Raw genomic sequence first — 24,737 nt, 5'->3', positions numbered from 1 at the left:
CTCATTCTCTGATTGTCCACAAATCAATGGTGGAAATGCCCAAATCACAGAGCATCTACTGTATGTTGAACAAGACAACATGTGCTAATTTCCTGTCTGAGATTCAAAATCAATCAGATATGTCATGATAATTACAGCTAGATGCTGGGTTTAGGCAGATATTAAACAGACAATATGTATCTAGTTACCATTTTGTTTTGCTTATTTTTTTTGGTCAAATTTTTAAAAAATGTCCATTTGTGTCCCTATAACCATTTCACCTCAATGTGCAAAAAACTTCACAAATCCTTTTATATCAGTCTAGAATTTAAATCACATACCCTTGAACTTCATTTATGACAATCATTTTCCTTTATTGTTGAAAATGCAAGACAATATTGCCACTGGGAAAATGGAAATGAGAGCTCGTTTTTTTTTTATGGCAAATCTTGCAAAATACTTACTGACTGCACTGATTATAAGTGAATGGCTTTAGTCCCATTGCGATGCCTTTTTGATTACCTGCTTTCAGTGGAAAATTACTTTGCCCGGTAAGTTCCATTTTGCTGAGTATTGCTTAGAGTAACTGCAAATGGAAGGTTCAAGGTTTGAACCTAAGACAAAAGACTGTGGTTGTAACCCTGGCAACCTGAGTGACTTAGGATCAAACGTTTGAGCTGCACGAACTGACCACACGGCAAACATTGCTTTTAAAGTTGTTATTTGTCCTAGGTTAGTGTGTTCAATTAATTCCTGCTTTCCCACAACACATCATTCAGCCACTCCTGACTCTCGTCAGAATGTGGAATTGACTTACGGACTGTAGAAGAAAGAAGAAAGTAGGCATTGCAAAGAACTGTGATTTTGAAAGGTGAGGTATCTTCCATTTCCTGCTGGCTATATTAAAGTCACCTTCCTTTCCCCACTAGCCATATTAAAGTGACCTCCCGTTTCCTAGTAGCCATATTAAATTCCTGCTTTTTCAGTGTCACGGGTTTTCAGACAGCGCAGATTCATTTAGCATATCAAGGTCAGCCGATAAGAGGTGTTTAAAAAATCCTTGTCACTGGCAGGGGTATCAAATACTGTAGAACCTGTTTGCTGGAGGTCGTTTAGAAGTGTTTTCAGTGTTTTACTGTCAGCCATAACAAATGCAGTTTGAAAACCATTTGTAATGTATTCAACATCTTAAAGCTTTTTATCTGAGAAAGAAACTGAAGCTGCTGTATATTAACAATTACTTTAGGTCTTTTTTTGGCAGCCATATTGATTTTTAGATGTTTAAAAAAAAAAAGGTTTAGGAGATTCTAGGAACTGATTCTGACTGAGAGCCTGCGAGCTAAAGAAACTGAGCTGGCCTTAACTCTCTCCTTCCAGGCATGTTTGGTACACTGAATCACATGACTTGCCTGAAAGAATGTGAGATTATGAGATTAGTCAAATGTCCTTCTGCACCAATGCTTTATTAAGTTTTACCTAAAATATTTTCCATCACAGTGTGGAGTGGGCAAACATTTTGCTGAATCAGGGAGGATTCCAGATTTTACAACCTTTGCACTATGTTGCCGAAATCAAAAACAAAAAATACCCCTCCCATCTTCTCTAATCCCCCACTGCAACCCTCTCAGTCTAAAGTCCAAAACATTTTTCACTTACAATGCAACCATAGAAATAATTACATTTAATGATACCAAATTACAGGAAGAGTTAAAGGAGATAAAACACTTCAAGGTTAGAATGAGACCCAGAAATTGGCAGTCAGCAAATAAGGTGTATAAATATGCAATAAAAAGGCAAGGTAATGACAAAGTTAGAGGGCACATATGGAGTGGGGGAAAGAACATTCTGGTAGATGGCACAGTATGCAGTGTGGTATATTCAGGGATCATGTGCATAGGTGGAGTGACTTGCACGGGGGGAATGTGGAATGGACTAGGGGATTCTAGGGGGGAGCATTCCCCGCTTAGCCCCCACAGTCAGCCCCCAGCCCCCCACCCCCACCCTGTAATCTCCACCTACGCACTGTGGCAAAGCTTTAAAGGGGGAAACATGACGCCATGGCTCACAGCCGAACGTAGGACGTGTAAACGATAGGAAGTCGTACTACGGAGAACCGATGCCTAATTTAGACCACGTTTACAAGACTGTTTTATGCTGGTCACACGTTATAAAAAGAAACGCCAGAAAGAGGGGGGAGAGAACAACAACAGTTGCAGGTTTTTTTAAAAGCGAGAACTTCTGAAGAGGAACTTAATACTCATTAGTCTCAGTGAAAGGAAGTGGAGGGAGGGTTTAATTGAAGTATTGAAATCCTAGAAGGGACAGAAAGGCACAAATCTGCAGCAATCGATGCTCTGAGAAAGAACACAGACATGGCCAGAGAAGGGGGGGGGGGGGGTGGGGGGGAGCCCATTTAAAATCTGGGGTGTGCCAAGTACTCCAGTGAAATTTGTGTCATACGGCCATTTCTGAGTGTACTATGCAAATCATTTTAACCATAATGTCCATCTACTATCAGCTATGTTATTTTTTTTGTCACAAACCATTGTACTTATCCAATAAATGGGGAAAATATTCATGCAATAGAAAATACTGTTTTTAATCAATAATTTTGCCAGTTTAGATCAATTTACATTTTTGTGATCAAAAGTAAGATTGGCCAGAGCACAGACAGCCCAAATCAGATCTGAACAGAGCCCCTGGTGATAAGCCAAGACTTCTGGACCGGATCGATGTGTAACAGTCCGACCTCAGGACCTCACACTGAGGAATGCCATGGTTACGTGGCACAGGTTCCACGCTTATATTGTTAGCAATCATGGAGAATGTTTTTTTTTTTTTGATGATGATTCTGCTATTTTCAGAAGCCTTTGCAGACTGTGCAACCCCGCCCCCTCCAAAAAAAAGCATCAAAGATTATATGTCATTGGATAAATGTGTATTAATAGCTAGTAATAAACCACAATAATTGCTCTTTCTGATGTATAACGATTGTAATGTCTCACTGTTATAATTACCTTTGAAGAATGCATTTTAGATACGTTGGGTTTGTCAAGCCCACTTCAGGTCTTTCCTTATCCAAAGAAAAATGTTCTTAGGTATACTATAGAAATAATTCTTAATATCTCACTGTGTACAGACACACTTGTGCATATGGGTGCTTCATCTGCACAACACTACTTAAAAGTAAATTTCACACTTGAGAATACTTCATGCTGGGTATTGCATGGAATAATTTGCCAAAGTATTTTTTTTTCCACTGGAGTCAGAGATTCTGTGATCCTTAAAGACCAAGCAGCACCCTCGATCAAAGAAGCAAACATCTGCCACCTGTTTTAATCAGGCCACCACAACGATTTAAATAATTAAGGGGCCTTCGGAGACATGTGACAAATACGCAGGCTTATCGGAAGCGATGTGCAAACATTGCCCTGCAGTGTTAGCTGAAACTAAATTAATGAAAACCCAATTTCTCCATCAAACACTAGTTCTGGACTTCCTGACATTTCTCTACCGGCTACCAGCTCAGCACTTTCACGCACCTTGCCCTTTTTATATACTTTGCTATTCTTTCAGTGCACCAACTGGTATCAAACTACTGGGCGGCAGTGTAGTATAATAGCTAAGGAGTCGGTCTTGTAACCTAAAGGTTGCAGGTTCGATTCCCCCTTGTACTTAACCTGCAGTGCTCCAGTATATATCCAGCTGTATAACTGGATACAATGTACTGTAAGTTGCTCTGGATAAGTGCTGCTAAATGCCTGTAATGTAATGAAATGTACTGTAGCAGGTCGAAGGCGTGGCTTATATTAATCTTTTAATCATTTCTAGCGCAAAGATGACGAGAGCAGGTGTTTTTTTTTTTTTACCTCGCTCTTTTTTCTTCAGGGTGAGAAAAAACGGAAAAGCGAGCTCATCTGTGCCCTCGGTGTCCACTTTTCAGAGCCACTGAAGGTCAGGTCAAAGCAAACTCGCCGGGCTAAGAGGAGGCGGAGGCTAAGATTACAGGACGGTGTGAAAACACCTCCCTCTGAAGAGCCGGTCTGCAAAACGGCGTGAGCGGAGCAGAGAAAGGAGAGACTCCTGGGAAAACCTGCGCTGACCACACACATTTATTTATTTAATTTTTTATTTTTTACCAGGGAGCTGAGGGAGACTTCATTATCACTTCTTTTTCATTCCGTTTGTCAGAAAAGGAGAGCAGATAGCCTGCCCTCCTTTCCTATTTCTGGCTTTCTTCAGACAGGTAGAAAGCAGGGAGGGTGACGGATAGAGGAGGGATCACAGAACAGAAGGTGTCGTGTATTGGGGGACCAAGCCCCTTCCCTGTGGGAGGGGGGGGACGCGATAATGACTCAGTTTCTTTCTTGTTAAAATGCGTAGGCACAGACAGACGGAGAAGGGATCATGGCTGTCATGACTGGGGATCGAACTCTTGGATAAATAAAGGCCAATAAAACCACGTTCAGTTTAAGCCAGATTCAGACCCCCTTCTCTGTTCACAGAGGGGAACCATAATTCAGACTCAGACCTAATGTGTGGGCATGTGCATGCGTGTGTGGGTGTGTGTTTATTCGTATGTGTGTGTGTGTGCGCGTGTGTTTGTGTGTGTGTGTGTGTTTGTTTTTGTGTGCGTGTGCATGTGTGTATGCGTGTGTGTGTGCTTGTTTTTGTGTGCGAGTATGTGTGTGTGTGTGTGTGTGTGTGTGTGTGTGCACGTGTGTGCGTGTGTGTGTGTGTGTGTGTGTGCGCATGTGTGTGTGGGTGCGTGTGCATGTACAAGAGAAGACGTGGAGGGACTCATTTACGGCCGCCAAACTGGCAGTGTTACCAGTCTCGCCGCCGCCATCATCATTTGCGTGTCACCAGAGAGCTCCTCACTTCCAAGAGGCTTGAATCTGACGTGAAGCCAGGTTAAGCTCGACTTCTTCAGGTGAATTTACCTTGATGGAAGTGGTAAGGCGTGACAGCAGATGGCGCCCCAGTGATGATGAATGGACAGAGGGGCCTGGCGTCATTGATTTGCAGGAGAACTGGGTATTGTGGCCGAAGGCCAAGAAACTCATTGATCTCCATTCATACTGAACTGAGGGCTGACGTCCAATATCAGCAGCACAGCCTGCCGTCTTCTGAGGCTCCAAAGGGCTTTTCTGCACAACTCCCGTTGATCTGCACGTGCGTTCTCTCACAATGTGTGTGTGTGTGTTGCTGTGTGGGTTGCGTGTGGGGGTGTGATGTATATATGTGTGTGGTGTTGGTGTGTGTGTGATGTAGTGTGTGTGAGCGGTGTGCAGGTGTGGCGTGTGGAGTGCGGCACCGCATGGCTCGTCTACGTGCTCGTGTTAGCTTTGGCGCTATTTATCTCGCTGTACCCACCTGAGTGGCGGTCAGTCCTGCTGCGGCCACGCCCGCCCTGACGGTGCTGCTGTCCACGGTCCCAGTCCTCCACCGCCTCTCCAGCTCCAGCGGCGACATGCCCCGCGTCGCCACGGCGACCAGCGCGCGCTCCCAGGCCTCGTTCACCAGCGGCACGCGCACCCTCTCCCGCAGGCCGCCGCCGCCCGCGCTGCACCTGAAGCGCAGCGCGGCTTTCTGCCTGCCGGTCCCCACTACGCCCAGAGAGAGGACATTTACACACACCTGAAGCGCAGCGCGGCTTTCTGCCTGCCGGTCCCCACTACGCGCAGAGAGAGGACATTTACACACACCTGAAGCGCAGCGCGGCTTTCTGCCTGCCGGTCCCCACTACGCGCAGAGAGAGGACATTTACACACACCTGAAGCGCAGCGCGGCTTTCTGCCTGCCGGTCCCCACTACGCCCAGAGAGAGGACATTTACACACACCTGAAGCGCAGCGCGGCTTTCTGCCCGCCGGTCCCCACTACGCCCAGAGAGAGGACATTTACACACACCTTCAGCTCAGACGGGATTCACATCCGCTTATCTCTACACAACGTCATTCAGATTCCGATCTGGTGTGTGTGTGTGTGTGTGTGTATGCAAGTGTGTGTTTAAGACAGAAAGGATGTGAAGGGAGCACAGAGAGCTGAGTGTTTGAGTGTTTACACTATGAGGACTCACCAGTTACAGAACTGCTGAGATGCACCAAATTAGGACTGGGCTCTGAAATCAGCGGAGATGGCAGGGGGAGGTCTGCAGTTCCATCAACTAAGTACACCATGTCCCCCACCTGTGCATACATATACACACATATAACACCTGTACACCATGTCCCCCACCTATGCATACATATACACACACAAAACACCTGTACACCATGTCCCCCACCTGTACATACATATACACACACACACAAAAACCAGGTATAAAATAAACCAGCAACCTTGAGGTTTTGATTCTCAGGCATATTTACATCTGGTAATTCACTGAAGCAGTTCTGGTTTTCTTCTCTAACCATTATGCTATATTTCATACATTCGTACATACACCAGATTCCACACACAGACACACGCACACGTACACGCACACACACACACACACACACACACACACACACACACCTGTTCGTTGAGCAGAAGAATGAAGCAGTATCTCTTGCCCTGGTGAAAAGGAAGGTACTGAATTTCCAGGAAGTCGAAACCCCCCGTCTTCAGACACACATTCTTCAGGGGGCTGAAAAACTCACTGATGGCCCCAGCAGCTCCTATGATTGACAAATCCCTGTGAGCTATGTAGTTGTTCTGTGTGTGTGTGTGTGTGTGTGTGTGTGCATGCTTGTGAGAATGCGTGCACGTGTATGTGTGTGTGTGTGTGTATGTGTGTATTGTGATGTAGCTGTTGATGAGGTGGTGTGTGCATGGGGATCTGATGTGTGTGTGTGTGTGAGTGTGTAGTGGTGTGTGATATGACTGTAACCTCATCCGGGTCAGAGTGCAGGCCCTGCTTGCTCTCACCATCTCCAGCGTTTGTCTCCATCCTCTCATTCGGCTGACTGGAACAGAGAGGAGCACACATGAGAGACAAAGAGCACCAGCCCAGAGAGCACCAGCCTCACAGGGACCCACCCAACCACCCACCCCACAGAACACCAGCCTCACAGGGACCCACCCAACCACCCACCCCACAGAACACCAGCCTCACAGGGACCCACCCAACCACCCACCCACCTGCCCCAGAGAGGACCAGCCTCACAGGGAACTCCAACCACCCACCCCACAGAGCAGCAGCCTCACAGGGACCCACCCACCCCACAGAGCAGCAGCCTCACAGGGACCCACCCAACTACCCCACAGAGCACCAGCCTCACAGGGACCCACCCAACCACCCACTCCACAGAGCACCAGCCTCACAGGGACCCACCCAACTACCCCACAGAACACCAGCCTCACAGGGACCCAACCAACCACCCACCCCACAGAGCACCAGCCGCACAGGGACCCACCCAACCACCCACCCCACAGAGCACCAGCCTCACAGGGACCCACCCAACCACCCACCCCACAGAGCACCAGCCTCACAGGGACCCACCCAACCACCCACCCCACAGAGCACCAGCCTCACAGGGACCCACCCAACCACCCACCCCACAGAGCACCAGCCTCACAGGGACCCACCCAACCACCCACCCCACAGAGCACTAGCCTCACGGGGACCCACCCAACCACCCACCCCACAGAGCACCAGCCTCACAGGGACCCACCCACCCACCCACCCCACAGAGCACTAGCCTCACAGGGACCCAGCCAACCACCCACCACTGAGCACACCTCCAGGGACCCCCCAACCACCCACCCCACAGGCACCAGCCTCACAGGGACCCACCCACCCCACAGAGCACCAGCCTCACAGGGACCCACCCAAGCAACCACCCCACAGAGCACTAGCCTCATGGGGGCCCACGCAGCATGTGTGATTCTGAAGAGCGATTGAAGAGTGGAGCGTGAATGAATGAGATACAATTTGAACTATGAATCAATTATATAAGGATTCCATCTGTGGGCAGTTTATATGTTAATTTCTGTCAATCGTAATAATAATAAATGTGAAACAGTCCATGATTTTTTCCTCCTAAAACAAGGAGAAAGCGCTGCAATGCTTCCATATGATCAGCACACACTCACACACACACACACACACACACGCACACACAAAGACACAATCACACACACACACTCCTGCTCCCTCACAGAGACCTTCCCCCCATCAGAGATAAGCCTTTTGGACAATGTGTCAGGCGGCTGCAGTGCCACACAGCGCCTGACTCCTGTGAAAGGGACCTTTTCATGTCCTGCACTTGCATAAACTGTTTGTGCTGTAAAACATCTCATTAGATAAGGCTTTCCACAATATCAAAACATGAGTTATCTGTAAGGTGACCTCACAGAGACTGCCTGAATAATATGCACAGATATCAGATATGTACACAATTCAAAGAAAAATGGCACAAAGCATATTTCATCGTTCATAAATTAGACTTTGTGATCAAGGTGTGCAAGAAATTTTGCCTTGCAAAGCACAAATGGCACCATGACATTTGAGTGCCATCTGTCTCAGGAGGGAAATTATTGATGAAAGAACATTTCTTGTGTTTCATATTTAAATGAAAGGCACATCAAACAATTCTTGCTGCATTGTGCAAATATCACTAAAAATCTGATGCATGCACCTGCTCCACTAACATAACCAAAGGAAAATGACAAAAAATTATACATAATAATCCTTTCTTCAGTTGATGAACATCAAATAATAATATGAAAACCTTGTTGAAATTCAGCATTGAGATTCATTAAACCTAAAATGCAATTATGAAAACCACCTTTTTTTGAAGATGTGTCCTTTATCTTAAAAGTAACAAAACAGCTCATATTAAATGAGTAAAAAGGCCATTTCTTTTCATTTTTCATTTTTCTGTAGTGTACCAAAATAAAATCTCCAGAGAATGATCATACTTTGCTTTGTGAAGATGAAAAGACTTCTTTAGGAGAACCCAGTGTTGAGAACAGTGTTTGGCCAATTGAAAATCCTTATCGGGTTAACATCTTTGTGTGGGACCAGCCCCCACACACCCACTCACACACACACGCAAACATGGACACATACACTCAACCACTCAGAAACATGCACACACGTGCGCACACACACTGTGCTACACACTACTACAAGTGTTTGTGCCTCATTACAGAATGGACTCTGGTACTGATTCTGGTTCTCTTCGGGTGTTGGTTTTGGTCGTACTTGTCTCCGCAGTGTTGGTCCGGACTGCCCGCTGACGTTATTCGCTGGATCAGGTCCGTAGGACCGCCTTCTTTGTCACATGCCTGGGTCAGGTTCTCTTTGGACTCCAGCATAGACACTCTGAAAAAAAAACCCACAGGGAGTGATATGCCCATCACCTTTTTAATTTATACACGCTCCCTTAGCCAAAACTCACTTAACTCAACGATTCAATCAATCACCCAGCCAGCACCTCACACTAACTGACTGCAGTAACTCAGGGGTGGGCAATTCCAGTCCTGGAGGGCTGGTGTCACAGTGAAATGGTTCATTTTGGGACACAAGAACAGTCTTCAGCTGCCATTCAGTACTAGTGTGTTCTCTCAGTGTGTAGGTGTGCTGCAGCAGACAGTAACAGTGTGTTCTCAGTGTGTAGGCGTGCTGCAGCAAACAGTAACAGTGTGTTCTCAGTGTGTAGGCGTGCTGCAGCAGACAGTAACAGTGTGTTCTCAGTGTGTAGGCGTGCTGCAGCAGACAGTAACAGTGTGTTCTCAGTGTGTAGGTGTGCTGCAGGAGGCAGTAACAGTGTGTTCTCAGTGTGTAGGCGTGCTGCAGCAGACAGTAACAGTGTGTTCTCAGTGTGTAGGCCTGCTGCAGCAGACAGTAACAGTGTGTTCTCAGTGTGTAGGTGTGCTGCAGCAGACAGTAACAGTGTGTTCTCAGTGTGTAGGCGTGCTGCAGCAGACAGTAACAGTGTGTTCTCAGTGTGCAGGTGTGCTGCAGCAGACAGTAACAGTGTGTTCTCAGTGTGTAGGCGTGCTGCAGCAGACAGTAACAGTGTGTTCTCAGTGTGTAGGTGTGCTGCAGGAGGCAGTAACAGTGTGTTCTCAGTGTGTAGGCGTGCTGCAGCAGACAGTAACAGTGTGTTCTCAGTGTGTAGGCGTGCTGCAGCAGACAGTAACAGTGTGTTCTCAGTGTGTAGGTGTGCTGCAGCAGACAGTAACAGTGTGTTCTCAGTGTGTAGCTGTGCTGCAGCAGACCGTAACAGTGTGTTCTCAGTGTGTAGCTGTGCTGCAGCAGACAGTAACAGTGTGTTCTCAGTGTGTAGGTGTGCTGCAGCAGACAGTAACAGTGTGTTCTCAGTGTGTAGGCGTGCTGCAGCAGACAGTAACAGTGTGTTCTCAGTGTGTAGGCGTGCTGCAGCAGACAGTAACAGTGTGTTCTCAGTGTGTAGGTGTGCTGCAGCAGACAGTAACAGTGTGTTCTCAGTGTGTAGCTGTGCTGCAGCAGACAGTAACAGTGTGTTCTCAGTGTGTAGGTGTGCTGCAGCAGACAGTAACAGTGTGTTCTCAGTGTGTAGGCGTGCTGCAGCAGACAGTAACAGTGTGTTCTCAGTGTGTAGGCGTGCTGCAGCAGACAGTAACAGTGTGTTCTCAGTGTGTAGGCGTGCTGCAGCAGACAGTAACAGTGTGTTCTCAGTGTGTAGGTGTGCTGCAGCAGACAGTAACAGTGTGCACTCTCAGTCGTCACACAGAGTGTCAGAGGCGATGAAACTCACCTGAATCTGGCATCTTCACTGAAGGGATTCACCACTTTCAGCTTGGTCTCTGCCAGCTGGTAACACGGTGATCTGCATCTCCCAAAACCCTGGAGGCAGAGAAACAGACAGAGGTAAAGAGAGAGGAGAGAAAGGGAGAATTAGAGAGAGAGGAGGCAAAAGAGAGAGGTACAGAGAGAGGAGGAGAAAGGGAGAGGTACAGAGAGAGGAGGAGAAAGGGAGAGGTACAGAGAGAGGAGGAGAAAGAGAGAATTACAGAGAGAGGAGGAGAAAGAGAGAAGTGCAGAGAGAGGGGGAAAAAGACAGGGGTACAGAGAGAGGAGGAGAAAGAGAGAGATAGAATGACACTCACTATCATCAGAACTGCAGTCAGAGACAGATGACAGGGGTCTGGCTTCCAGTGTGGGGTGAGGGAGCAGAAGGCAGGGGTCTGGCTTACAGTGGGGGGCAAAAGGCAGGAGTCTGGGCTTACAGTGGGGGGGTGGGGTTAGAGGGGAGGGGGGTCTGGCTTACAGTGGGGGGGGGGTTAGAGGGGAGGGGGTCTGGCTTACAGTGGGGGGGGTTAGAGGGGAGGGGTCTGGCTTACAGTGGGGGGGGGGGTTAGAGGGGAGGGGTCTGGCTTACAGTGGGGGGGGGGGGTTAGAGGAGGGGGGGTCTGGCTTACAGTGGGGGGGGGTTAGAGGGAGGGGGTCTGGCTTACAGTGGGGGGGGGTTGTTAGAGGAGGGGGGTCTGGCTTACAGTGGGGGGGGTGTTAGAGGAGGGGTCTGGCTTACAGTGGGGGTGGGGTTAGAGGAGAGGGGGTCTGGCTTACAGTGGGGGGGGTGTTAGAGGGAGGGGTCTGGCTTACAGTGGGGGGGGTGAGGGAGGGAGGGGTTGGCTTACAGTGGTGGGGGGTTAGAGGGACGGGGTTCAGAGCGTAAGGGGGGGTAAGGGAGGCGTCTGGCTACAGTGGGCGGGGCGGGGTAAGGGAGGGCTGCGCTACATGGCGGGAGTGGCAGGAAAGGGGAGCTGGGACTCACATGCGAGAGAGGAGGAGCAGATGGGGGAGGGGAGGCAGGGATTCAGTGGTGTGTGTGGGACAGAGCGTAGAAACACGTCAGGGGTCGGCGCGGGCGTGAGCTATGGAGATGTGGCAGGATAAGTACTTGTCGCATCTGAGAGAGAGAGAGAGTGGGGCAATCAGTGAGTCTGTAAGAGAAACACAACGTGTCCGTGTGCGGGGTAACGTTCGGTGGGGTGCATGTTTAGTTGTGGCATCGTACTGTGGGGGGGGCTTGCACGTTGTAGGACATTACATTACGGTGGTGAGGCTAAACTTGGGCGGATTGCTTACTTTGGGGGATGCTTACTTTGGGTGGGATTTACTTGGGGTGTATTGGGTTGGGAGATGCTGACGGTGGGGGATCTTTACTTTGGGGGGGTGCTTACTTTGGGGTATGCTGATGGTGGGGGGATCTTTACTTTGGGGGGTGCTTACTTTGGGGGTATGCTGACGGTGGGGGATCTTTACTTTGGGAGGTGCTTACTTTGGGGGATGCTGACGGGGGTGGGGGTGCTTACTTTGGGGGAGGTGGGGCTTACTTTGGGGGTGGTGCTACTTTGGGGGATGCTGACAGTGGCAGGATCTTTACTTTGGGGGGGAGTGCTTACTTTGGGGGGATGCTGACGGTGGGGCCGTGCGGCAGGGAGAAGTGGGGCGACTCCTGGCCCAGGATGGAGGCGTGGTACAGCAGCGTTCTGGTGGAGGGGTTCTTCAGCCGCAACTGGAACACAAGCACACGCCCCATAATCAGGAGGGCTGAGATTAACCCGGGAGAACGTGGATGTGTGAGTGCGTGCGTGTGTGTGTTTGTGTGTGTGTGTTTGTGTAAGCGCGCGTGTGCGTGTGTCAGAGAGAAAGAGAGAGATTTAGATGCTATTGTTGTTTTATGTAAACAATTGCTTTGGCAAATCTACTGAATTTGAATTTTCATTTGAATTTTCATTTGAGAGAAATAGATCAGATGAGAGCATGCATGGGTTACTCTGCAAATCTGTTTGGGCTGCCCGACTGCACCAGTAATGTAGAGAGCGACAGAGTGAGTCTTACCTGTTTTGTGAAGGTGCAGTGCAGACTGCCTGACAGTGTGATTGTCCTTTTAGGCAGGTACTGAGGCAGGCGCTCATACAGATGCAAACATAACATCAGAAGCTGAATGGGGTTTGGGTCAGAGAGGTCTGTAGCCTGCAGGACATACATTGTCCTCATAAGTCTCACACACATACATTGTCCTCATAAGTCTAGCACCACACATTGTCCTCCTATGTCTAGCACATACACACAGTACACTCACAGGCCTATAAGACCAATACAGTACGCTCACAGGTCTGACACACGCTGTGACTGCACCTGTATGTCAATGTCCAGGCGGAGCAGCTGCAGGCTTTGGCTCAGGATGATGTTGTTGTGGAGGTTCTGCTCCAGGCTGCTGGGGCTGGTGTACATCCTCTGGAAGTGAGTGGGAATCTGAGGAGAGGCACACATATACCCACGTGTCACCGCGTAGACACGCACGCCACATACACACACACACACACACACACACACACACACACGTGTCACCGCATGGTCACCCGCACCACACACACACACATACACACGCGTCACCGCGTGACACCTGCACCACACACACATACGCACACACACACCTGCACCACACACACACGACACCGCGTGGACACCCGCACCACACACACACGTGTCACCGTGTACACACATACACACACACGTGTCACCGTGTACCCACACAAACACACGCCACCGCGTGGACACCCGCGCCACACACACACACACACTTGCACCCACAGCTACACACTCGCACGCAGAGTTACGGCAGGGAAGGAGGCAGCACCAGGAAAGGGCAGTGCGCTGCCAGCACAGCCGCCAGGACCAGTCCGTCCACCAGGTCCAGGTCAAAGTTCACGATCCACCGGGCCGGCGGGACGTCACCTGCGGAGAGAACGTGGGAAAATGCGCTTATTCACAGGGTGGGTGGTCATCATTCAGCAGAGACCGTGTTTGAAGGCCTTCACGTGTAAAACACTCAGGAACCCTTCCAATACGGCTCAGCCCTATACTCCCTAACTACATACTGCACAGTTTTGATCATTTCCTCTTTGCTTATCGGTAAGACCACAGCCTATATGCGCAGTGTACACTAAGCAGATCACCTTGCTACATTTACTGTATCTGCTTCACACGGTTTTATTAAATGGAGCTACAAAACACAGCAATTAATTGAGAGATCCTTGTCATTTTCAGCTAGCAAGGCAATTAACTGAGAGAGAGAGAGAGAGAGAGAGAGAGAGAGAGAGAGAGAGAGACAAAATAAAGAGTCTTATTTGGAGGGAGTGAGTCAAATATAAAGTATAAAAAGCATAAATGAGCTATACATAAGTTAACATAAATATTGGTTTTGGAAACTATCTTCATAACTTTTGGTCAAACCCATTCTCTAATCATAAAAAGTTATTCTGACAGACAGCAGGTAGCCAGGAAGAGAGAGAGAAAGACAGATATAATTATAATTATCTATTTATTTATTTATTTTCTTTAAATACTTATGCCAATTGAACATTAATATTGTTATTGTTCTATTTTTTTTTTAAATAGAATATTAATTATTAGTATTCCACTGTAAATATGTATTTTGAATTGATTTATGATGCTTTGGCAATATGTACCTATGCATTTCCTATCAATAAAGCAATTTGAATTTGAATTTGAAAGAGACAGAGAGAGAGAGAGAGATGCACTAGGCAAAACAACAGTGGAGCAAATATTATCTTGCCTTGGGCTAATTTCACCAAGAAGTGTTTGACAAATGTACTTTATTGTAAAAGAAAATCAATTGTTATTATTGCAGTGGCTACTAAGAATCGGAGTGTCTGATAATGGTTGACTGCCAGATACGCAAAGTAATTAAATGATACATTTTTCTCTACTGAAACTGTTTTACTTATTATTCTCATTCACAAGCTGGACCAAGAATGTTCTCAGGACGGCCAGCAAGGTCAGAACAAAGCAAAAACAGAAAGTGGGTCACCCTGAGTCCAATCAGCCGAAAACCAGAACAGTTCCCCTGACCCCTGCCAACTGAAATTGATGTCTGTACTACAGTACATTAGAAAAACCAGGTTCTTATCATTCAGCCTGACAAATGCTCAAATTTCTAATTTCAAGCTCTGCAGTGGCACTTAACTGAGGCTGGATTTTTTTTTCTTCTTCTAATGAATTCAGAAGAAGGCCTACTTTTCAATCTTATCCAGATGCTTCCAAGAACTTATTTGCATTCTAGGCATCATTTTTAGCTGCAAAACTAGAACCTCTGAGGGATGGAAACGTGCCTAACCCCCAAGCCCATACACAAGTGTGCAAGTATGCATCTACAATTCGTTAAAAAATACAGCAAAAGCAGAAGCACAAAGGTAAAGGAAAACCCCAAACCTGTTAGATGAAAATTCAGATTTATTTGCGAGAAAGCTGACACCTTCTTTTTCCACCACCAACCAGTGAGAGAAAGATTAGGAACTACTGCATGAGAGAATAGAGTTCTATACTATTAAGAACTCTACCAGCATTCTATTCTGTAAGCAGTAGTGTTCCATCGGATGGAGACCCCAACACTCGTCCTCTGGTCTCAGTTGGAGAAGAGCCTTCCGTATCCCACTGAAAGCCACCCCTTCAGCCATCTTACAGTCCAAGTACTGAACTGAAGGAATTAGGCTTTTATATCTACATTTCTAAATCAATACACATATTACAAGTCTTCGGTTGTTTCCATCCTGCTTTCGTATTGTACTTTTGTACATTCGTTTCCTTGACCGATTTTTGAGTTTTCCTTGACCCATTTTAGCCCTCACAGCAAAACCTTCACATTTAAATGACTACAAACTGGCTCACACAGACAAACCTTAATTTCTACAGGACTACAAGCTGGTCCTCATAGCTAATCCTTAACTTTTACAGGACTACAAACTCATAGCCAAACCTTCACCTTTACAGGACTACAAGCTGATGCAAGCCTTACCTTTACAGACGCTGGGGTTCCACACCACGCTTCTCATCTTGTGGTAGTGAAGGTTGAGCCAGGTGAGGAGCCTTCTCTCCCAGGTGGAGTAGATGTTGCTGGCTAGGGGGTCAGGGTTGATCCTGGGGATGTGCCCAAAACTCTCCCAATCCGGGAGATTTTCCAAGTTCACCTCTGTAACCCGGGGGAGCACCAAGACCTGAGAGCACACATGCGGACATACACACATGCACGCAGACACACAGACACACACACACACACATACACACATGCACGCAGACACACAGACACACACACACACACATGCACACAGACACACAAACACACACACACAACACACACACACAGACACACAAACACACACACACACACACACACATGCACGCAGACACACAGACACACACACACACACACATGCACACAGACACACACACACACGGACTTAACTGCTGACATTGCTGTTGAAGACAAGCTAAAGCAGCATTATGCGATTGATTGGTGATAGGGCCTGATGGTGGTAGTGTGGTAAACAGTGAGGTGTCGCGTGTCATACTAAGTGGAGCTGACTCAGCTCTGAAAAAGCTTTCTTTACCTTGTAGGTTTGCAGCAGAACATCAGTCCAGGCACGTTTGCTCAGAGACTCAAAGGCCATGTCATCCAGACTGACCGGACCCACTGCCCCATTCTTTTGCTGATCCTGAAACAGATAGAAACGAAAATGTGCAACTGTGTGTGGGTGGGTCTGTGTGTGTGTGTGTGTGTGTGTACGTGTCTGTATGTGTGTATGTCTGTATCTGCGTGTCTGACTGTGCGTCTGTGTGTCTGTCCGTCTGCGTATGTGTGTGTATGTGTGTGTGTGTGCGTGCGTGCGTGTGCATGTATGTGTGTGTGTGTGTATGTGTGCGTGTGTGTGTGTGTGTGTGTATGTGTGTTTGTGTGTATCTGTGTACAGGAGTACAGCGCAGTGCAGCTCTTACTGGTAGGGACTGCCAGTGGTTGTATTCCTGCTGATCCAGGAGGTACTCAGGTCTAATATGGGACAGGCAGGCCCCCTGAGCGCTGGAACACAAAACGCAACCACTGTGTTTTGTTCATCTGTTCCCTTTCCTGCTTTGCTTGGCCCTTTTTCAGTTATAGCTTGATATTGGGGGTTTATTTAAAGCGCTTAACACTGGTGGTTGGCAGTATAATCAGTGCTTGGGTTTTATTTTATTTTTTTTGCAGTTTTTTATTTAGCAGTGGACCGGAAGACTCATGTTCCCTTTTCTCCCCTTTCGCTTCCAGTCTCTCTCTGTCCCATCCTCATTGTCACTGATGTCAGAGGAACTAACCTGATAACTCTGTTTAGACAGCACAGATCGGTTCTGGTCTGACAGAGAGACAGGTCAGTTCTACTGGGTCCGCCCTGTCTTTGTATGTTTTTAGGGTTTTATTGCATCTTCTTAATAAACTGACATATTTTTTTGGCAAAAGAACGTTATGGTGTTTTTAAACGAGTTTGCCCACGGTGCTGGCTGCGGGTTATTGCGACTCTGCAGTCTTTTTTTTTTTTTTTAAACATGCTTTTCAGCTTTATTGGACAGAACAGTGTAGAGAGACAGGAAGGACAGGGGAAGAGAGAGGGAGAGACGTGCGACAGAGGTCGCGCGGTCGGACTCAAACCGCCGACGCCGCGGCTCGTAATGAGCACGCGTACAGCGCTCTACAGGCTGCGCCACGAGGCACCCCGTGACTCAGCAGTCTTGAGCTGTGACATCACTGTGCGACACACGTCTGATGGGGCGACATAGCTCAGGAGGTAAAAGCAGTTGTCTGGCAGTTCGGAGGGTTGCCGGTTCGAACCCCCGCCCTGGGCGTGTCAAAGTGTCCCTGAGCGAGACACCTGACCCCTAATTGTACGTGTGTGAATGGGTGAATGAGAGGCATCAATCGTAAAGCGCTTTGGATAAAAGCGCTATATGAATGCAGTCCATTTACCAGTCCATTTAGTCACGGGGCTGGCGTTTAAGGACAGGAGCGTGGCCTGCAGGACAGGTGTGTTACCTGAGGAAGGACAGGAGCGTGGCCTGCAGGACAGGTGTGTTACCTGAGGAAGGACAGGAGCGTGGCCTGCAGGACAGGTGTGTTACCTGAGGAAGGACAGGAGCGTGGCCTGCAGGACAGGTGTGTTACCTGAGGAAGGACAGGAGCGTGGCCTGCAGGACAGGTGTGTTACCTGAGGAAGGACAGGAGCGTGGCCTGCAGGACAGGTGTGTTACCTGAGGAAGGACAGGAGCGTGGCCTGCAGGACAGGTGTGTTACCTGAGGAAGGACAGGAGCGTGGCCTGCAGGACAGGTGTGTTACCTGAGGAAGGACAGGAGCGTGGCCTGCAGGACAGGTGTGTACTGAGGAAGGACAGGAGCGTGGCCTGCAGGACAGGTGTGCTACTGAGGAAGGACAGGTGCGGTGCTATCAGGACAGGGTGTGTTCCTGAGGAGGACAGAGCTGGCCTAAGGACAGTGTGTTACCTGGGAAGGACAGGAGCGTGGCATCATGCAGGAAGGTGCTCCTGGATAAGGACAGCGCGTGGCTACAGCAGTGTGCTACCTGAGGAAGACAGCGGGCCTGCGGACGGTGTGTCCGAAGGACAGGAGCGTGGCCTGCAGGACAGGTGTGTACCTGAGGAAGGACAGAAGGTGGCCTCAGGACAGGTGTGTTACCTGAGGAAGGACAGAAGCGTGGCCTCGGACAGGGTGTTACCTGAGGAAGGACAGGAGCGTGGCCTGCAGGACAGGTGTGTTACCTGAGGAAGGACAGGAGCGTGGCGTGCAGGACAGGTGTGTTACCTGAGGAAGGACAGGAGCGTGGCCTGCAGGACAGGTGTGTTACCTGAGGAAGGACAGGAGCGTGGCGTGCTGGCGGCGGAGCTGCTCGGCGCGTTTCGGCAGACTGCGGGGCAGCGATTGGCTGCTGCTGAGTCCGGGGAGCACCTGGCCGCTCAGGTGGAGGAGCATGTCGTAGACGGTCTTCGTGTCCTTCCCATGGTGCACCTGGTAGGCCTTCTTCTGACCCGGGTCAGGGGCCAGCATCTTACACACGGCCCTGAGCGGGGGAAAGAGGGGGAAGGAGGGAGGGAGGGAGAGGTAGACAGAAAGAAAGGGAGAGAAAGAAAAAGAGAGTAAGAGGGAGAAAGAGCACAAATAGAGAGTGTGAGTGTGAGAGAGAGAGTGAGAGAGAGGAAGAGCACAAAAGAGAGAGTGTGAGAGAGAGAGAGAGAGAGAGAGAGACATCCATAAGTGCGCACTCGATTACCACTGCAGATATCAGTTACAGGAGACCTTTAGCGCTGGACAGGGGGGTTATGTACAAGCGAAGGCGGATAATGGAAAAATGTGCAGTACCGCATAAACACTGCTGACTACAGACAGGAAACCGACCACAGGCATGAACAGCAGCACTTTCAGGCAAACACATTCAGGGGCCTGCACACGCTGGGTCATCACTTCTGCGGCTGATGTTTGCTTAGAGCCATTTATAAGATGAAAGGCCTTAATTAAAATAGAGACCCCTTTTTCTCCTGATAATCTCGGGCCTTTTTCACATCCTGTGTAAAACGCGCTGAAATTAGGCAGCGCCCCTGGTGGGCGATGGGGAAGCAGGTGATGACTGAGTGATGATGAGTGGATGAATGGATGAGCGCATGAATGAATGGGCGGATGCTTGGACGACAGCGTCAACCCCAATGCGTGTGGGCCGGTGCGCTCACCTCCTCAGGCCCTGGGGCAGGGTGATGGGGTGTGGCCCCCGGGGCCAGCCGAATTGGCTGAACCAGTTCTGCGCAGCCTGCAGGACGGCCTGGCAGAAGCAGCTCTCCTCGGAGTCCTCGGGGGGGAAGCAGGGGAGCCCCAGAGCCCCCATCCTCTCCGGGACGTCCGGCTGCTCTTTCCTCTGCGGCCCACACTCGCTGCCGCTCTCCACCTCCGAGTCTGGGAACACACCCCCCTGTGAGTCCCGCAGGACTTCCCAAAACACTCACCCACAGCGCTCAAAACTCTCAGGTCCAGCTGTCCCACAGGATCTCCCAAATCTCTGACAGCCCCCCTCTGTGAGCCCCGCAAGCTCTCCCTGAGCTAAGTCAGTCCCTACGGTCCTCCCGCCCACCTCGGTGTGGACACACAACCTCCCAGGTATCCGTAAAAAAGGAATTAGTTCGGGAAACCCGATTACACAATCAATACGATTGGGTGCCTCGCCCCCAAACTTCAGCTTGGGGAAGCACGAGGAAACCCTGTAAGTGATGCAGCTTCCCAAAGAACCTTTCAGGATTTGGCATGAGAGTGATGCATCTTTGCGTTTCGATTCCACTTTATTATCTGCCGGCAACCCGGGCCGCTTCCCGAATCGGCCAGCTAGCGAGCGCGCACCGCCATCTAAAATTTATTTCGGGGGGGGGGCAGAGGACAACTGAGGTGATGAATACTCTTGTAGGGAGCTTTGATTTTCTAATCTATTAAAAGATTAAACATGACGGCGCCGTGACAGACAGCTGAGCCGGGAGAGCCGGAATGAAATAACAGCGAGGAGGAGCTCCAGCTGTGACCTCATCCCCGGCATCCCAGCGGCGCTCGCAGTCAGAGGCCAATCGGGTCCGGCGAAATTTCCACCCGCCACACAAAGCCGTAAACATCACAAATTACACACCGCATAAAACATACTTGTGTTGCGCCGCTTAATATATATCTGAAATGTGAGCAGGATTTTATGGCTCGCACATTCAGTTCAAACTGCCCTCCCTGATAGACTGTAGAGGAGAGCGACTGCACTTGTCAGTGCCGGGAGACATTTTGTTTTGCGTCGCCGGAACGAATTTGATCTTGAGCTTGTCGCTCGGAAATACGGGGAGCCCCGCTGAAAGGTCTCGCGCTAGAACGTTCTCTGAGGGGAACACACGCATTGGGAAACCGGGAAACAGGAAACGGGAAGCGTGAGTCTCACTGGATGGCGTCTCCCCCCTGACGGAGCTCAGCATGGCGAAGGTGGAGCTGGAGGTGGTGCTGCGGGACAGGGAGTCACGGGAGGGGCACGGTCGAAGCATGGCCTCCCCTATCAGCTGGGTCTGTCCCGATTCCCCACTCAGATGTCCTAAAAGAGAAATAAAGCACCCCGTGACCTGAGAAACATGAGAACTAACTTACACAGTAATATAGGCACACATCACTGTGCTCTGTATGGGATTTTACAGAAAAAAAACACATGCACACATACAATGACATGCACACGCACACACACACACACACACACACACACACACACAAACTCACGCAGCGCACGCACACACCTGAGCACGCACGCACGTGAGAACGCAGACACACACACACAGGTGAGGTTACACGCAGCATGATGTGGTTTACCACTCTTGAGAATGATCTGCTGGTCGGAGCGATGCACAGCAAGATAAGGCCAGACGGTCAGCAGGCAGTTATCCGCCGTCGCACACACCTCTACCTGAAACCTGAACACGGAGAGAAGACTGTAGACACAGTGCCTCACCTGTACTGTAGGTAAGCACATGAAGCTGTGATTGGCTGCCCTCTACTGTAGCTGAGCACATGAAGCTGTGATTGGGTGACCGGTACCGTAGGTAAGCATGTGAAGCTGTGATTGGGTGACCTGTACTGTAGGTAAGCACATGAAGCTGTGATTGGGTGACCTGTACTGTAGGTAATCACATGAAGCTGCGATTGGGTGACCTGTACTATAGATAAGCACATTAAGCAGTGATTGGCTGCCCTGTACTGTAGATAAGCACATGAAGCTGTGATTGGCTGCTCTGTACTGTAGGTAATCACATGAAGCTGTGATTGGCTGCCCTGTACTGTAGGTAAGCACGTGAAACTGTGATTGGCTGCTCTGTACTGTAGGTAATCACATGAAGCTGTGATTGGCTGCCCTGTACCGTAGCTCAGCACAGGAAGCTGTGATTGGCCGATAAACGCATACCTGTTGCCGTCCCGGTCGGAGAAGGTGATGAGAGAGGCGACGGAGAGGGGCTGCTGGGAGCGGAAGGTGACGGAGCAGGTGAGGGGCTCGCTGCTCCCTGCAGACTGCGCTGGGACGGCCCCGCCCTGGGGGAGGACCACCGAAAAGGGCTGCACCCGCCCGCCGTCCTCCAGCACCACCTCCTCCAGCTCCACCCGAAGCCAGGACCCCCTGGAGAAGACATGACAAAAGTGGCCACCATTAGTTAAGGAATGATGGGAGACTGGTATGAGCGAGAAAGGGATGAGGGAGAGGAGAGGAGAGCAGAACGAGGGAGAGAGGAGGAGGAATGTGTGTGGGTAGGGGCGGAGGAGGTTCAAAAAGACTGTGATGGACCTGGCGAGCCAGAAAGGCCGCGCTGTGGTACATACAGCACCCCCGCCCACAGGAAATCCATTCCCATCGACAATGACAACTTCCCCCGAGTGCGCTCGCAGTCAAGGAGGCCACGCTCAAGCACACATCTCAGAACAGCGGCGATCTCCGAGAGGCGTTTTCAGAAGCCCTTTTCATCCAGCGAAATATAAAATGACTATATTTCCATTCAGTGGGTGGGAGTGCAGCATAATGGAAACTGGGCTTGCAGCTGCGAGCACGCAGGTTGAAGTCCCATCTGGCGCGTGGCCATCGTGCCCCTGAGTAAGACACTTAACCCTCAGTCTCTCTTCAGAAAAACACCCAGCTGTACGAATGCGCCGGGTTTAAAAGAATGCAAGCAGGCTCACTGTGGGCAAGTCACTCTGGATAAGTGTGTCTGCGGGTCAGAAAAAAATATCAAAAATACGAAGCATACGAGTCGAAATTCTCAGTCCACCCCCCATACAATTACATTTCAGTTACATTTTATTTGAAACCAGACACCAGATTGAAGATGAAGTTAATTTATTTTATTATTATTGTACTAACCTGGTTGACGGGGGTAAATTGAACAAACAGGATATAAAATGCAATATTCACATATGTGCAATACTTACTGCTTACTTTGCTATTTATTTAGATTGTTTACATTTCGCCGCAACACTGTGTACAGGGAAAATACAGGGAAACTTCCAGAACTGTAGACAAGAAAGGCAATCTTTGTGAGAAAAAGGATGAGGAGCTTGAAGCTTCTCTGCTTGTTATTCCCTCGTATCTCGCCCTCCCTCTCTCTCTCTCTCTCTCTCTCTCAAGCAAATGAATCAGACTCTGTGGCTCCCATGGGACGGCCTTCAGACAGTAAAAAATTCACAGCAGAAATACATTTTTTAGAATAATTATTTTCCGGCTTCTGTGTTCACACTCACAATGAGTTTTAATTCAAGGAATGAGAGAATAACTTCTGAACGCCTTCAGTGTGAAATTGAAAAGAACATTTAAAACCACAGAAGGGATGATTAAAAAAGCCATTACTAATAGTAATAATTAAAGCAGCATCCACACAACACAAATATCCGTGGGTTGTACAGCACCATGACCATTATTCTCAGACTGAAACTGCCTGTATGAAATATCTACACTGCCATGTCCATAATCATTTCAGCATTGGCAATTTACTGCTCAATACACCGGTCAGGAATACTCATCAATACTATACACATGCATATTAACTTTCACCATGAATCTATATATATCCAACAGAAATACGATATTCATATATTCTCCACATTTCAGTACTCATACGGTATGCATGAATACTGTATAAATATATTTATAAATATATTATATATATATATATGAATATATAGCTAACAATCTGTGTGGAGGATGAAGATAATGATCATATGATGAAACACAACAGAAGATGACTCAGTGGTTTTGTCCTGGATACAGGACTGTGTGCAGAACACTGAAAGCAGGGCAGGCCTGGGTCAAATATGTATTTGTTTTGGATTCAAACACTTTTCTCCGCCTTACTGATCTTGTCTGGTGTATTGGAACCAATTAAATACTCTCAAAAAGTGCAAACCCCCGCCTTCTGGTCATATTGGCGGGCTCAATTACGCCAGGCAAGATCAATAGAGCACAGAAAAGTATTTGAATCCAAAACAAATACGTATTTTACCCAGGTCTGAAGCAGGGGATTCATGTCTGACGCCCACCCCTCTGGGAAAGAAAATTACTTGCTACCAAAACTTTTTCTCAGAACAATTGTGTTAGAATAAAAGAATATAGTTTTTTCTATCTCTGAGCATGCAACACAGCTCATTACCTTTGTTAATTTATACAGTTTTTTTTTTTGCTCATTGGTATCAAGGGTGCAAAAAATTCTGGCCTGCGTGTGTACAATACAATATTAACATGCAATACTCAATATTGTATCCTTATTTGTATTTCTACTGCATTCACAACGATCAATAAATATACAAACCCGATATCTCTCTTAACCCTATCAGATCTGCTGATGGGAATGGGGGTGGGGGGCAACTAGAACACTCTGTCCCAGGCGCAGGCCCAAGGGGTGTAAGTATTTTTAATCTGTTACAAAATATACTGGCGGGGAAGGGCCTCCCAATATGTTTTGTCCTGGGCCCAAGAATCCATAGCTGTGGCCCTGAGCCCTATAATAATATACCATGAATCAGCCTAAATATGACCAGAGAAGATATGAATACAAGTTCCTTCTCTTCTGAAGCAGTACCACCCGGCAAGCTGCTCTTATGAGGAATGCAAGCAGGACCCTGATTTGCATTCACATGGTGCAAATGGCTCTCCTCCTTGCACTTTGGATATCAGGGGTGGGTACCGCACCCAAACCCCCACCGGCGCGGAGCGTTCTCCTGCATAATGAGCAGAGATTGGGCAGGAGCGCTCATCGCACGTCACATGGTGAATAAGAGGAAAAGGCTTATTTAGTAGAGCTGGGGGAAGCAGAGAAAACTAGCCTTTCCAAGCCCAGCCCTGAATACATTCAGTGATCCAGTGAGAAATGGCTACAGGGCGGTATGACTACTGGATGCC

The 24,737-nt window shown here is 48.7% G+C and overlaps 1 protein-coding gene across 1 annotated transcript in view; it reads right to left on the bottom strand.

Annotated features, from left to right (window-relative positions):
* LOC135241301 (cilia- and flagella-associated protein 47-like) overlaps positions 1–24,737 on the bottom strand; it is an 80,273-nt gene that overhangs the window by 32,428 nt on the left and 23,108 nt on the right. Inside the window, exons 26-43 of the mRNA XM_064311558.1 lie at positions 21,762–21,971; positions 21,173–21,273; positions 20,757–20,903; positions 19,528–19,747; positions 18,651–18,863; positions 16,759–16,840; positions 16,374–16,478; positions 15,782–15,980; positions 13,604–13,701; positions 13,102–13,218; positions 12,802–12,936; positions 12,363–12,475; positions 10,712–10,834; positions 9,175–9,294; positions 6,894–6,931; positions 6,501–6,643; positions 6,061–6,169; positions 5,356–5,588 (exon numbers count right to left, since the gene is read on the bottom strand). Of these exons, the coding sequence (XP_064167628.1) occupies positions 5,356–5,588; positions 6,061–6,169; positions 6,501–6,643; positions 6,894–6,931; positions 9,175–9,294; positions 10,712–10,834; positions 12,363–12,475; positions 12,802–12,936; positions 13,102–13,218; positions 13,604–13,701; positions 15,782–15,980; positions 16,374–16,478; positions 16,759–16,840; positions 18,651–18,863; positions 19,528–19,747; positions 20,757–20,903; positions 21,173–21,273; positions 21,762–21,971 (2,506 nt within the window). The remainder of the gene's footprint in view (positions 1–5,355; positions 5,589–6,060; positions 6,170–6,500; positions 6,644–6,893; positions 6,932–9,174; positions 9,295–10,711; positions 10,835–12,362; positions 12,476–12,801; positions 12,937–13,101; positions 13,219–13,603; positions 13,702–15,781; positions 15,981–16,373; positions 16,479–16,758; positions 16,841–18,650; positions 18,864–19,527; positions 19,748–20,756; positions 20,904–21,172; positions 21,274–21,761; positions 21,972–24,737) is intronic.

Source organism: Anguilla rostrata, chromosome 15, assembly GCF_018555375.3.
Source record: "Anguilla rostrata isolate EN2019 chromosome 15, ASM1855537v3, whole genome shotgun sequence".
Lineage (NCBI taxonomy): Eukaryota > Metazoa > Chordata > Actinopteri > Anguilliformes > Anguillidae > Anguilla > Anguilla rostrata.
The sequence above is the reverse complement of the archived record's forward strand: the minus strand, read 5'-3'. Positions and strand labels throughout refer to the sequence as shown.